Raw genomic sequence first — 16,053 nt, 5'->3', positions numbered from 1 at the left:
TCAAAATATTCTCCTGCAGGCTATAAGTGTGAACGCAAATTTACGAGTGAGAGCCTCCAGACTTTCTGTGGACCAATTTCTTCAGACATCCTCCAGAGTTCATGTCTGAAAACAGCTAAATGTTCGAGTCAAATGTAATGAAATTCCCTCTAGGCTTCCCTGCTAAATCGCATTCAGAAAATGTGAGGTCACAGTGACCTTGACCTTTGACAGCATAAATCTAATCTGTTCATCTTAAAGTTTAAGTGAATGTTTGAGTAAAATTTGTAAAAATATTATTCCTAAGAAGTTGCACTCATCAGAATGGGACAAACAGACAGATGAATGGACAATTCTACTATAATTGTGATTTTATGATAGTCTAATTAAAATGTAAAAGTGGGATGAAGATGAAAATAAGAGCTAGACTCTGCCTATTGAAGAAAAGCTGTTCTAGCTGACACTAATATATTTCAACAGCATGACGTATAAGACGATGACTGGTTGTGCTGAGGAACTTCCTCCAGGTTCAGTATCCTGCGAGGATACTCCTCTGTGGGGACGAGCCGGTTTAGTCATTGACATGTTGTCAGGTGACGAGTTGGCTCGGTCTCTGTAGCCACAACACACAAAGTCTGCCATGAGCCTGATTTGACCGGGGTAACAGTCCAACACATTTTTGGATCAACCCTCTCTATCCCCTACGTCTCCCTTTCGCCTGTCCCGTCCAAATCCACCCCACCCCACTTCCCCTATATGAAGCTTGTCCAAAATGTACACTGCCAAGTGAGAGTCTCCTGGAACACACACACACGCCCTAGCCCCATCCCATTCTATGATGAAGCAGTGCCCCTCCTGTCTGAAGGAGACATATTACAACACTGTCTGACAGTGGCATCAGGAATAAAAGATCTCTCTCTCTCTCTCTCTCTCTCTCTCCGCCAGTGAACTACAGTGTTGAGTGCAAGCCAAGGTTTATGAATTCAACATTATGCCCTCTGATCAGTTTCACCTTCTCAAATTTCGGCAGAGATCTCCTCTTGTAAACGTAACCTTTAGCAGCTATTTCAATATCTTCCTCCACATAAAACGACAGAATAAAATATGTCATATTTGACTCGAATAACTTTACCCACAGAGAGAGAGAAGTACAAAGACGCTGTTTGCTGAGGTGGAAAAAGAGGTGAATCAGGGAGGAGAGAGGGGGAAAATGAAGGAGTGTATCTTTTGCTCTGAGTGTTATGGTCAGACTCCACTTGTTTATACAGATGTGGCAGCAAGAAGTGTGTGTGGTGGTGTGTGTGTGTGTGGGGGGGCAGGTCGAGGACAAGAGCAGATCCAGAGCAGATGGAGGTTAGAGGAGGGCATGGATAAAGGGATGGAGGGAGGAATGAGGGGACATGTCTGTCTTGAAGGCCCTTATAAGGTTTGGATGGCTGGTGAGCTATGGAAAGACAGGCAGAGACACTGAAAATATAAAGGGACAGAGTGCAGGGGGAGCCAGAATGAAGCCAGCTCAACTCTAAGTACTTCACACTAAACGTTATTTATCAGTCAGGCCATTTAACTGGTTCATAAACACCAGTCTTCTGGAATTTTTTCTCAATTCTGTGCATATCTTTTTTTTTACATTTGTTGACGGTCAAATACTGATTGGTGTATGGATGATTCTAGACAAAATATGAAAGTCTAAATTTTTTTCTGGAGGACAGAAGAGTAGCTTCTCAATCCTCCTGCTGTCTCTACAATAACTGGAAGCAGGCCTACTCCCATAACCACTCCAATCTGTTTTCATTTGGTGAGGCACAGACACACACTAACACATGCAAACACACACACATTCTGAAGCACAATAAAAAAAAGGCTGCATCATCTCTTAAAGGAGAAATGCACTGGTTTTATTATTTTCTTATTTCAGATTGCAACATTGTCAGCACGATGGAAAAGTATTAATGCAGTACTCATATGTTGCTATAACGATTAGCGGTGGGTGTGGCTGTCACTTGGTGTCATAAGGACAACAACCAATCACAGTTTCCCGATCGTGACACGCATCATAGCCGGCTTTTGTGCTAACATGCCAAGCTAGCGGTCAATACAATGATAAAGGGAAGAACAGAGGAATTAAACTCCACAAACAGATGAAGACATACCAGGTTCACCGGCTGCCTCTTCTCTCCAGGCTCATATTTATGTCTGATGTTAGACTCAACCTATATTTGCATCATTTGATTGGCTGGTACCTGCATGTGAATATTGACATTAATGGGATCTGATTGGCTGGTGCCTGCCCTGCACTTCTACTGCCTGCACCACAATGCAGTTTAGCAGCACATGACGACACATCATTCAAACTGAATGAGTAGCTTCTCCTTTTAAACCTCCAATGAGTACGTGAGTCTGCCATGAGTAAAACAGTATCCACGCCTATTTTTCCACTATATACCAACATAGCCTTTTTCTGGCGGACAAATCCGCCAGTCAGTGACGGGTTATACAAGTGGTCATACTTTTGGATCTCTTCTGCCAAACTCTCTTCTATTTGGTCCATATTCGTTCTTCTAAATCTTCCGTTGTTTTGCCGGTATTATGAGGCATGAAACCGGAAATGCAACTCCAGAAAGGATGTAGTTAGCAGACCAATCACAGCCTTGCGGGCTGCGTGAGGCTCGCTGAGCTTTGCCGTATAGTGAGAAAAATTGGGCGACGCACGTAGGCACGTAAGAACATAAGCACGTAAGGGCTCTTGCGCTTGCGAGCTCATGAAAACCAAGAAGCGTGTGCCGGCCTTAACAAACAGCATCATGCTGCAACATGATGAGCTAATGCAATAACATTAAATTGCTTACATAAGTCTGAATAAACACCAGCATATTTCCCCTGTACATTTGAAATGCACAGCAGCACAATGAGTGGAAGGAGAGCTGAAAGCTGCAGCAGGAGGAGATGAAGTGTTGGACAAAGAGAAACTAGAAAAACAGGAAAAACCTCTTTGTCATGTGAGGACATGACAGTCTGAGAGGCTTGGAAGGAGAGAGCACGTCAGAGCCTCATAGTCATATCTCAGTGGTCACACAGCAGCCAAATGCCAGAAAGACACGAACAAAAAGTGGGAAGAGACAGATGATGAGTGAGGGCAGGGAAAGAATGCTTTTAACTCAACTAACAGACACACGATGACAAAAAAGTATTTTGGTTATAAAGAAATGAAGCCTGACTTGTGTGTGGGGTCATGTCACTCTGCCACTTTCACTGCTAAAACTTTCTTAAGGGACTCTGGCATTTCAGGCCAAGGAAGCTAAAGCAAGTTTTGGTTCCTGGGTCACAGTTCCTGTCCAGGAATACAATACTGAAGTACTCGCACAGTGGAATCAGCACTCCTTTGAAAGTTGTTGTAGCACTATTTCAGATGGGAAGATCACATGCCGAGCCTTTGCTGGCTGAACAAACTCAAACTGCAAGACTGCTAGAACATGTGTATCGTGTTCATTAAGTCTGCAGGTATGCACTGCTGGATATTATTAGCAACATTAATGGTAGGGCTGAGAGCATTCTTTGTTATTGGTATTTAAGTAACAGTTAAAAAGCTCTGACTTGCTGAATAGTTTAAAATAAGAAATGAGAGGACAATCCTCAGCAACCCCTTAATGCAATGAGGTTATGTAGGGGAAAACATAAAAAAAAGAAGGAGAGCAGCTTCAGACACAGACAATTGTTGCTTAACAAACATGCATCTTACCTTTTTGCTGTTTCAAAGCCTTTCCACCCAAGAAGTAATTCTAATTCAAACCTTATTAAGACACAACACATTATTGCTGTTGTCTTGGCACATATCATAACTTAAGAAAAATTTATTTTCTTTCTAATTTACCGGACATTTCTTCAGTGTGAGACAAATAAAACAGACTTAATTAGCCTGCACCCACATTATGTGATCTACGTACATGCAGTATGTTTCTGTTCAGCACGCTAGATCAGCCTTATTGTCTTTACATAGAACTTCTAAGTCACACAATTACACAGAAGTGAACTGATATTGCAGCCTCCTCCGCTGCTCATTAGATTCCAGAAGTGACCATTAAGGTCAACACATGCTGGATCCGCTCTGCTCGATTTCAATGTGTGTAAATGTGTAGTGAGGCAGCGGCAGGCAAACACACATCAAGCTAGCACAGGATACACTGATCTCACCACAGCCAGACAGACGGCGATGCTGTGCTGGCAGCCATGACGAAAGGTCTGCCGAGATCCAGGTCCAAGCTGGTGGCCAGTCGCACTGTATCCACTGGCCAATCACAGCTGGGAAGACAGACACTGCCTCAGGTCCTGGGTTGGGTGTAAATGCCTCCATGGGTGGATGAACAGTACTGCAATGTACCTAAGCATCTGGATGACATAATAACGTGCTATGGGGCCAGGGGAGCAAAACAATGCAGGAGCCCTCTGGTGATTAAGCAGTCTTAGTCAGGGAGTGAGAAAACGCTGCACCTGCCAACCTGCAATTTCCTCCTAGGTTCCTTTTATCTGCAAGCCTTCAAGTAGAGCCAAAGGGGCATTTATCTTGTGGCTGCCTGTGAATGTCGCAAAAAATGGGCCAAATATTGAGCTGTCACTCTTGGTCAGGGAATATGGGAGAACATGTGAATAAATGAACAATCACTGTAATTCAATATTCCGTTTTCAGTAATGTAACAGTAATAAGAGTGAACAGGTTATCAGAAGCTTTTCTTTTTAAACTCTTAAAGAAGTGAAAGGATCTCGCTGTTCCTAATCAGAGGTGTATGACCAGTTATTAGCTCTTACACCATGTTCGACACCATGATAGATAACTAAAATCAAAGACACTTCCCACATGGCAAGCAACCTGATCCATAGGCACATGCTCTAACTACCTAAATAACAAAGCAGAAATAGTTTAAATGCATTTATTTGCTTTCCTGGGGAACGGGACAGGGGCTACTTTCTCAAGAGAAAAACTGCACATATTATTGATTTATTTACAGATGAAAAAAGAGAGGCGGCTGCAGCCCAGCACCTCTCCTCCAGCCCTCTTTTTCTTATCTGTGATGTTGCCCAGAAAAATCAATAGAACAACTGTAGCTAGCAAGCTTTGTTTATCTTTCTCTTTAAGTGAATACTTCAGGGGTGTCAGCAGGAGTGAGGCAAAGCTTTGATACAAACCAAAGGATTTGTTGTTCAGGGGGAAATCTAACCCCTCCCTTTCCCCCTATTCTTCCTCAAAAGTCTCTAGGATAAGAGACGCTGAAGCAGTTCAAAATCTGGTTGTGGGTGAAGGATGGAGAGAGGCCGCCACTTACTTCCACCAAGAATGTCCCTCGCAACAAAAAAACACATGAATAACAGCAATAAACACTGAATATTGGGTGAAAGGAGAGTAAGTTGGTCAAGCTGCAGCAGTGGAACAGGTTGTGCAAAGGTGTATAAAGAGTTGGTAAAGGCCTTTAAGCATTGTGAGGGGACACTTCAGAATTTCAGGGGCAGCAGTCTTCTGTTGTGTGTGCAGGCTTAATTTTAAGTTTCTTGAATGAGGTCTTGCCAAAAGGATGCTAAAGGCCCTGGATCGAATTGTTGTAGCTGTGCTAGATGACCATGGAATATTATAGTGGATGAGATCCTGAGAAGCCATAATCATTCAGTATGTACAATGTTTTAAATGGTCTGTCTTTTGATGTGTTTATGTTGCATTTATACATACACAATACATAGTGTTGTGTATGTATAACTATATGTATATTTGTCAGGCTATGCCACCCTCGGCAACATGCACATACACACACTGCTGTGCGTGTGGACAGCACGGCTGCAGATATCTCATACAAAGTTTCTAAATGTGTCCCACCTTTGCCGCGGACACACAAACACCCTCAGTCCCTTGTAATTGAGGCTTAAATCCTTCCATAACATCCCCCATCCCTCACTCTTCAGCAAACACGGATTGTGCCGACACAGGGCCCCTAATCCTTCCCAGTTTAACCAAGTGAGAAATTAGCTTTTGTTAAGTGGTGATTTGGCTGCAGCTAAACGCCAACAGCCCATTGTAAAGGAGAGGGGCAGTCATGAGTCCCCCAAAACGAAGCAAAATACTGTGGTAATCCCATCCTGTCCATGCGGCCGGGCATGAGCTGCTGCTGCCTGTTAATGTGCCCTGACAATATTGCCAAGGTATTTGTATGTGTCTCTTTGTTGTCCAAAATGGTTTTGGAGCATCGGCATGTCAGCTTGGCTACGGAGGCTTGCTCTATGTATTACCTAGGTGCTGTCGGTGCTGTGTGTGTTTTGCAGCATATACAAGTCTTCCTAACCCCAGCATCCTCATTCTCTCACTGCCATCTCTCCATTTACAAAATCAAATCTTGTATGCAGAGTTGTCATGGAAGCCACCAATGTCAGGCTGATAGATGACACAAGAAATGGCTGCAGAGTCAGATCCTAAAAGCCGGTGAGACAAAGACAAAGCACAGCGTCGTCTTTTAGACTCAGCAGGGAGAAATCTGCCACAGAAAATCCCTGTGACTTGGTCTCAGTCCGAGCAAAACTCCAAAGTTAATTCAGAGAATTCTGCAATGGCAGGAGATATTTTCAGGCAATAAAAAGGCAGAAGAAGAGCAAAGAGCTGCGAGAGAGAGAGAGAGTTGGCAATGACCTGGAAGCCAAAACATTTTATGGCCAATCCGGGGCCAGACTGTCACGTTTATTCCCCTGCTGTGGCATGAAGATACCACAGCTCTACTGAGCATGGAGTTACACACGAGTTTGATGACTTTATGTGGAAAACGATAACTCTTATTCATACAGAATGCAGTGTGTTTCCAAGTCTACCTTTTACATTAATACAGATGTGGTATTCTAGAAGATTCACTTTTTTCTCTCCATCTCATCTATTAAGAGCCTGCATCACATTTCCATGGGGCACTGGATATGTAGTGCATCTCATCCCATCTACGTGCTTCATTTTTATTTCTTTTAAACTAAGTGGAGCTTTCTGTTCACTGTAGTATTTTTTTTTTTTTACAGTGTATGTGCACGGCCTGCAGTGTGCTTCATCCACCTTTCATATGTCTCAATTCTAATTGTGGTCTTTCAAATTAAGTTTTTCCTTTTGGCTTATGAAAAAAGATAAGCAATAACTACCTTGTTTTACTCAATGTAACGTTTTGTGTTCTTATTGTCAATAAGTGTCAGTGAAGTGACGAAATAAAGTGTAACAGTAAATTACAAGAAGCCATTCATTTTGATAATTTAAGTGTAAAAGTTCTCTCTTGGAAATATTAGTTTGACAAAGACATCTATATTCGAAGGAGTTCTCCAACTTGTTGAGGCACTGATGTTCAAGAAAGAAAGAAAAAGTACATATTTCAGATTATTTCTTAAAAATATGGCAATTATATGCTTGTTTCTAAAAATATCATTCATGTATACATGAGCAGCTTACGACAAAGAGCTTTTGACAACTGCACTTATAGGAATATGCCTAGTTTGTAAGATTATATATATCTGTAAAAGTCTGAAAACCTAGATTCTCTAATACTTCTGTCAACAGTTATATTCCCTATTTCATCACCTTTATCATGTTTTGAGTATCGTATATTTTATCTAGGTTTAAATTATTATTTATGTATTAAGTGCAGATGGGCTATTTTCTAGCTGTGTTTTCTAAGTGTTGGTCAACTGGTTACATGTGTACAAGCTATGACTGACTGAAATGTTCACAAAGCACACACACCCACACACACACATACACACTCACACACACAAACACATGTTCATATCCGACACAGAAAATAAAGATGAGTACACATACTGTACACAGCACAGTGGATGCAGCAGGTACAGTATCACTGCACACACACACACACTGCCACCTACATAGTGTACAATGGAGTTTAGAGTGAGTAAAGAGTGCAGCCTTTCCTGCAGGGCCGGCATTCTGAAATATCATCAGCAGTGAGTCCACATGAATGCAGACAGGAGTATAGCTTTGCATCCAGCTATTGTGAGTGCCACAAAGATCCCCAATCAGTCCTCTTATGCTGTTTGCCTCTTTCTATCCACTTTCACATTCTACTTGCCTGACTACAGCGTCATGCTCTCACACACAATGGGAAACAAACATCCTCTCGTGCTCTGCCGCCTGATCGGATCTCTCAGATTCACAAAACCAAGAATGCCTCTCCCATCCACACAGGGAATATTCACAGAGGAACCTATATTTTATTCAGAGACTGCATTTCCCTAATACTCATTACGGCTCTGGTGACATCCTCATGGTGTTCTCATGTGACTCAGTTCTATCAGACTGACTTTACAAAACTGTTTAATTAAATTCAACTATTAATATATTTAAATATATTTAAATATTAAAAAAGGAGATTTATAGCTGCTTTTAGAAAGTGATTCGACCCAGATTAAGTTGTATAGAGAGAGAGCATCACAGTGATCTTTAGGTGTGAACAGTCCTTACGGTCCCATATAGACAGTGAAACTGCATAAAAAAACAATATAACATTGAATTAAAAATCCCACTGATACAAATCCAGCTCACTCGGAATGGAATAGACTATTGTTATTTTAATATTTCTGTAAACGACAGGTCTAATGCAACACTATGCTGCAAATACCCTTATCTTTCTGATTTTTTCCTTTACACGTGGCATCTATTGCACTTCTGTCAGTCCTGGGAGAGGGATCCCTCATATGTGGCTCTCTCTGAGGTTTCTACGTTCTTTTTAACCTGTTAAAAGTTTTTCTTTTGGTAGTTTTTCCTTACTCAAGTTGGGGGTTAAGGGCAGAGGATGAAACACCTTGTTAAAGCCCTATGAGACAAATTGTTATTTGTGAATATACGCTATACAAATAAATTCGATCGATCGATTGATTGAACATTAGATAAATTATACATTACAATATTACACAACAATGGTATATTACAATGTGTTTATATGCAGCAGATATTCCAGATCAAAGGCTGGAAAGTATCAAAGGTTTTAAGATTGTAGTGAGAAGTGCTGTCGTCAGTTATTATTTATCCTTGAATGAAACTAGATTCATTACGACAACAAACAATAAAAAAATAATATATATATATATATATATATAAAGAAAGTTCAGACAACTTCAGGACTCAGTATCAACCGACCTCTGATTGAGGATACAGCAACTGCCACTTCATGGATAAATATTGTGCTTTTACCAACTGTCTGTTTTAAACTTTAACCAAGTTACACATGATCAGAGAAAAGTTTGTTTGGTCTAAGGAGTGATGGCTCCAGTTGCATGGCTGTAGTAAAGTGAATGAAAAGGGGAAAGCCTGAGTGTGACTGACAGGTGATCACTGTGCCGAGCCAAACAGAAACCTCTCATGAAAGAAAACAAACAGGGCAGAGGAGTCTTTAGCATTACCACTTTAGACCTTTATCCATGGCCACTTTTGATTCCTCTCCATCCTGTTGGAAATGTCTCTGTGTTGGTTGGCGCCCCGGCCTCTCCATGCTGCTAAAAGCTGCTGGCTTTAATTCTCTCGTTATGTTGCAAGAATGAAAGATCACCAAGATAAAACAAAAAATGTCTCTCTGTTTCACCAGGGCTCTCAGTTTCACTTGAATTTTGCACATCTACTGTAAGAAAAACACACATGACACACATTGAAAGCCCTGTGCCAAAACAACATGAAAAAGGCCAAAGAAATCTCATTAATAAATGGCTAAACTGTGGAGGGACCATGAAGAAAGTCTCAAACTGGGTTTAACAGGTCTGTTAAACCTGATCAGCCCTATGGGGAATTCAAACAAGCTCGTCCTTGAGGGAAAAGCTTTAAATAAACGGACGGCTTCTAAAATCAGCATTCGCTCACTTAGATGCCATTTTCATCAAAGAAAAGCTAAATTCCAGCAGCTATTAAAAGCCAGAAGGCAAAATAGATGTCCTCTGAGGGTATATTACCTCAAGTACAACGATCACAATATGGCTCTAAATCTGTGTGGTTCAGTTTAAAATGTCAAACCTAAATATATACAGATACCAAAAAAGACACAAACACTAAAACAAAAATTCTGAAAAAAGGAAACAGGGAACAGCGAAATAATATTGTGATTAGAACCAAAATAATAATTAAAAAAGAACTGTGTGTGAATCCGGCACAGTTTGAGAATTTGAGAGCACAATAGATTCTCTGCTGTTTGAAATGAAGAACTGAGAGTAAACAATGACTTCAGAATGGCTTCCAGCCATGTGTGTGTATTTGTGTGTGTGTGAAAAGCCTCTCCCGTTATTCTCAACAATTAAAGCAGATTTCATAAAAGTTACGTACAGACATAGAGATACGCTGCCTGAAACACAATCCAAAACAATCTGGCCCAACCACCCCAGCCCCTTTCTCCGTCACCTTCAACCTGTCTTCATCCTCATACACACACACACGCACGCACGTACGCACCCACACACACACTGATCATATTCCACAGTCTCATCCTTAACGCCTGGACATCAATTTTCGCAAGTTGCTGACAATTACCATGCATGAATGCAAAAAATGCTGATCAGGAGTAATTAACATGGCTTCATATGCAAATTTTATTAATGCAGAACTACAAAGTAATTATGCAAATTAGGGTTTCGTCGAGCCTCTTGACAAATATTCCCAGCTCCAGCCATCTAGCAGCCAGGATGGATGACAAGCCTGCTCGCTCAGTTTGGACTGGAGGGATGCCTGTGTGTTTTACTGTAGTTAGCGGATTAACAGTGGTTAGCGCTGGTGGCTAGCTGTGTTTTTGTATGTGTGTGTGTATGTGTGCACACACATATGCATGATAGTGTGTAAACTGTGTGATTAGGGAAGTGGCTAATAGCTACACAGCAGAGTAATGAACCTGAGATCCAGGGGATGGGTGATGTAGGAGAGGGGAAGGGAAGGGGGGAGGGAGGGTAAGATGATATGAATATGCATGATGTTCACTGGCTTTGATGATTAAAAAAATTGTAATATTTAAATGAGTGCGTGCAAAGTGATTAACGTGGCATAGAGGAGACGAGGCAAAAATCGCAAAAAGGGATTTTTGAAAATGCTAAGAAGCGCATGGGATGCTGCTTTGCCTTTTTTTGCTCTATTAATAGTGAAAACTCTCTCTCTCACCTTGTGTTGCCATATGTCTCTCTAACACCCCCATTCCTCTCTCTCTCTCTCTCTCTCTCTCTCTGGTCCAGCCTCCATGTCTCACTTGTTTTTGCTCTAGGTGTCTGGTTTGTGTCCAGGATGCTGGATTTACAGAAGAAATATAGAGCAGTGGATGAGACACAAACACAGGCAGATCTTAGCTAGTTAGTGTGGAGAGTACAGTCAGGAGTTTGTAAGGTTGTGTGACATTGTGAATGTATCCACTCTTTGCAAGACACACTCACTGGTGACATATTGTGCTCCTCTAGCTTCACATGTTCAACACAGTGCAGGGCCAGTTGTTTGAAATCTTTAATTGTGCAACACCTGAGTTTCTCTTCATTAAATATCAACATGTCACTCTACAAAGCATAATTTAACTTTTTTACTTTACTTTTACCTTTCTACCGTGTGTGTGTGTGTTTGTGTGTTTGTGTGTGTATGTGGGTTTTTGTGTGTGTGTTTGTGTGTGTGTGCGTGTGTGTTCAAACAGTGCAACATTCTTAATAGGCCTGAAAGGACGTGGACACACAAACACACACACACACACACACACACACACACACACACACACACATATGCCAAAAACCAAAACTATCCAAAAGCACACAGGATACAGAGGCTGGGAGAGGTAGAGAGAGACAGAGGGAGAGAGAAAGAGCAGCGATACAAACCAGAGTAATTACCACTTCAAAAAGACCAGCACTGTGCCGCAGCTCTTTGTTAAGTTTGTGCACTTTCATTTTGAAGATAGATAAGCATACGGTAAATATTTTAAGAACACACCGCTGTGCTCCATTATTATTTACTTAAGGTGTGTGTGTGTGTATTGTTTCCTTAAGATTCATGCATGAAAATGTTTTAATTGTGTGTTTTATTAACTCAACATATTGTTAAAAATGTGTATTAATTATTCTTTTTTGACTGATAATACAAAAGCTTTGTGTGTGTGTGTGTGTGTGTGTGTGTGTGTGTGTGTGTGTGTGTGTGTGTGTGTGTGTGTGTGTGTGTGTGTGTGTGTGTGTGTGTGTGTGTGTGTGTGTGTTGTGTCTGTGTTGAGATGGAGCATCACCCTGTGGTGGCCATCATTAATGTCCAGCAGGCACAATTAAAGAAGTGGAGGAGGAGGAAATGGAGAAATACTGACCCGAAAAGATAAGTTTAAAAAAATCATGAAATTGATTGCTGTCAACAAAGGAAATACTAGGAAACAACAGGACTAAACAACACAAGATGGTGTGCAACCTCGGAGCGAGAGAAAAAGTCGATGGAAGTTTCATCGGCGCCGAGATAAGCTCTGTGCTGCTTCATTTCCATGTCAGAGCCTCTGCTCTGCTGCTGCAACAAGAACACTTTGTAATTTAGAGCTACAAAAAAATAAGTCCTGATGCACATGTAAGTGTGTGTGTGTGTGTGTGTGTTCCTTTTTACATGGGGAACAAATGGTAGTAAAAAAGCTTGAGAATAAAGGAATCGTTTGACTCGGAGCCAATTAAGCGTTGTCGTCAGTCCTGTTCTGAGCTGACATTCAAACTCCCTGATCACTTTTCCCCCTCGCTCTGTCTCTCGCTCTGCTCTCTTGCTTCCTCCCTTATGTGTCCTGCCCCCGCCCCCCCCCCCCCCCCTCTTCCACCAGGTAATGAAAGGTGTAAAAATCTACAAGAGCAAAAGCACAGTCTGGGTTACAAAGAGAAAAATCCACCTGCCATATTTCAATCCCCCGGTGATTATGAGCCGGGCTGAGCATGTTCTCACCAAATTAAACTGCAGTTCCATTAATAAACTTCTCTGTCCTCTCCCGTGTTAATAAGGTGGACATATTTCATGTGGAAATTGTGAAATACCAAGGGTAATTTTGGAACATAAAATGTTATTGCAGCAATATAGTTTACAGTTGCCACAGTGCGGGTCCAATTGAGCCGCTAATATGTTTTTGTTTTTAATGGGAAAATTATTGCGCGTTCTGTTATGAAGAAATATTGAGCAATTACAATTTTAAGCTTTCCAACGCTGCACATGTGGAGTTGATTTCACAGAAGGATTACAATTAGATATATTACAGGAATTTAAACACAGGAGGAAAAATATACTGGTGCAGATAATATGAATAATGTAAACGTAATACTGTGCACACTGTCACCAAACAGTGGGTGCACATTCCCGAGTGCAGCTCTGCAGATGCTCAGATAGTTGTGTGTTAAATTTAAAGTGGTGGTGCAGTTACAGAGCTAAGTGGCGTGCTTTCCGTGGTTCAGGTGGCGGTGCTGTCCGCAGGAGCCCTGTGCGGCTGCCTGACACAGTTGTAACAGCCTGGTTAAATATTGATGAATTTCAGGCCCAAACACAGTGTTTTACAGCGCAAGCCAAACCGCAGAGTGACACGTTCAGAACAGCTCTGTGCTGCTCTGGCAAAGTCAGGAGCGTTACCTGTGAGAACACTTCTTCACCTGGCTTCGAGCCAGCTCTCTCTCCTGAGTTTAGTTCAGTGCTGATGATGAATTTACTTTTGTTTTTGTCCAAATGTCACCACAGGTGAGAATAAACTGTCCTCAGTTACATAAAAGCTTGTCAGTACTGATTGAGCTTTATTAGTGATGCTATTTCAAGTCACATAGTTGTTTATGGATTTACATGTAATAATGTGTTCATATGCTATTTTTTAGGAGCACCTCTCCTATGATGTTAAAACACTGATTTTCAAATGTTATTAATATTGTATTCTTCATGAGAAACTTTATCTGATATCTTGTTTGAATATGTGGCTGTTTACTCTGTAGACCAACTTGTATTTGTTTGTCTATTTCTCTATTTCTCTCCTAGTTCTAATATTAGTTTGTCCAGTTTATTTGCGTAGGAAGCATCGTCCAGGTTATAGTCAAAGTTTTTTGAATTCTTGTTTCATTATATCTAGAGTTTGTATATTTATTCTTGATCCAAAGCTCCATAAGTTACCGTAAAAGTTGTAATACAAAAAAACATTTTTTTTTTCTAGTGTTGTAAAAATAAACATGAGCCTGTGTGAAAGTTTCCAGGTTGAGGTGCCGGGATGAATTTGATGTTAGACTGAAACTATAAATATGAAATATATTTAGAATATATTAGAATTTAGTCATACCTACTGACTACAGGACAGAGCCAACACAAACAGCTCTGCAAAGTACAGAGCAGTGCAACGCCCAACATGTCAGACTGGACAAATATTCTTTGTCTATGTACTCATCTTTGAGAAGTTCTGATTTAACTGTTGACTTGTGGGTAATTTCAGGAGCTGCTGGATGTTGGTGGGAAGTTGCTGCTGAGTTCTGAGCTGCAGCCTTGTTCTTCTAAAAACACTGACCTGTAAAAAAGCAGGACAGCTGAGTGGTGCCCTCCTGGCAGACTGAATATTCAGCTTTTCCCCCCTGGCTTCTTTTGAGCATATCGACGTGTTTGAGAGATAACTGCTGCTGCTCTACCTCCTACCGATGCTCTCCTGGTAAAATGCCTCTTTACAAAAATTAATGTCAGAGAAACTAGCCTCTTTTTAATCCCCCTTTCTGTGTTTTTTTTTTCTTTTCCCTGTCATAGTGTTTTTTCCTCCTTTGCTTATTTGAATTTTAATGAGCTTTTCACCTTTTTAAGCAGACAGCTTAGGCTGGATTTCTGCATGAAAGTCAGGGTGAGTCTCTCTGTCATGTTTTGCACAATTTGTTTCAACCAGCCGAGTCCTTGAGGGGGTTTTGGGCTTTGAGAGGGTAATGTGCATGTCTCTCCCCTCTCTCCCTTCTTTCTGTTGTCCTTTCTTCTAATGGAATGAACATCACTCTGAAGAGGATGGGCTATGTGTCCTTGCATTCATGTTCTATAAGAAAAGTCCACTATATTTAATGGGATGAAAAAACTGCAGGTTTGATATTGTCCCAAACACCTCATCCAACATGCTGTTGTTTGTCAAGAAATAGTTCCACCATAAACACCCCACAAAAACATTTTACATTTCGGTTCCAGGTCCACACTCCAGATCCGTACATAACACAGATATTAGACCTGTACATTTTCTCGTGTCACTCTGTTACAGTAAGTGTCTTCATTATGCCTACCTGCCAGTGCGTTTTCCTGCTTGGGGCAAATTCCCTTGATGGGCGTCCTCTCTCTCCTCTCCCCTCCTTGCCCTCCTCTTCCTCTTCCTCCCACCTCTTCCTCCTCCTCCTCCTCAGGTGTCACCTGAATGCCGATCTCCACTGGCTCCAGCACCTTCCTGAGCTCCACCCGCTGGCCATGGTGATGTAGGCCCTGCAGAGTGGGACTCCCTCCTCCACGGTCGCTCATCTTGTCATAGCAGCCATTGGCCAGAGGTGGCATTTGGCACTGCTTCTTCTTGTGCTCAATGAAGAGAAGGATGTCGCCCAGTGGGAAGGTCAGCTGGCACTGGCCGCATGTCAGCAGGTCGTGGTCGGCGTGAAGTCCAGGTGGCAGGGCGTGGGCCAGGCTGGGCTCCAACGTTCGGGGAGGTGGGCCAAGCGACTGTGAGAGTAAGGAGTCGGAGAGCAGGCTGCCATCTGGGTGCTCAATCTCTGCCGTCCCATAAGAAAAACAGAGGAGACATGTCAGAAGATTAACATGTACTTTGTTTAGTTTACACATTTTTTTATTGAGTGGTCTGAGGGTAACATGTGGGTGGAAAATGACGCTGGGCAATTTAACAAAACACAGAAGGAGCTGTGTTAACTTTTCTTATCACCGGGATAACTGTATGACTGTTGTGTTGTCATGTGGTGTGTGTCCAAAGTTAACACTGAAGTAGAACCCACCAAGGAAATGATAAGACAATAAATTTGTGTCTTTGACTTTTTAAAGTAATACAATAATCAGATCACAGTCGGACGTACAGATGTCTCAAATAATGAAACTCTTTAATTTCCCTT

The 16,053-nt window shown here is 41.6% G+C and overlaps 1 protein-coding gene across 1 annotated transcript in view; it reads right to left on the bottom strand.

The window, feature by feature from the left end:
- Positions 1 to 15,571, bottom strand: part of bcl11ba (BCL11 transcription factor B a) — a 30,654-nt gene extending 15,083 nt beyond the window's left edge. Inside the window, exon 1 of the mRNA XM_053435440.1 lies at positions 15,229 to 15,571. Coding sequence (XP_053291415.1) covers positions 15,229 to 15,490 — 262 coding nt within the window. The 5' untranslated portion in view covers positions 15,491 to 15,571. The remainder of the gene's footprint in view (positions 1 to 15,228) is intronic.
- Positions 15,572 to 16,053: the final 482 nt, after the last annotated feature.

The sequence above is a fragment of the Pleuronectes platessa genome, chromosome 11 (genome assembly GCF_947347685.1).
Source record: "Pleuronectes platessa chromosome 11, fPlePla1.1, whole genome shotgun sequence".
NCBI lineage: Eukaryota > Metazoa > Chordata > Actinopteri > Pleuronectiformes > Pleuronectidae > Pleuronectes > Pleuronectes platessa.
Note: the sequence above shows the minus strand (reverse complement) of the source record. Positions and strands in the feature narration are given on the sequence as shown.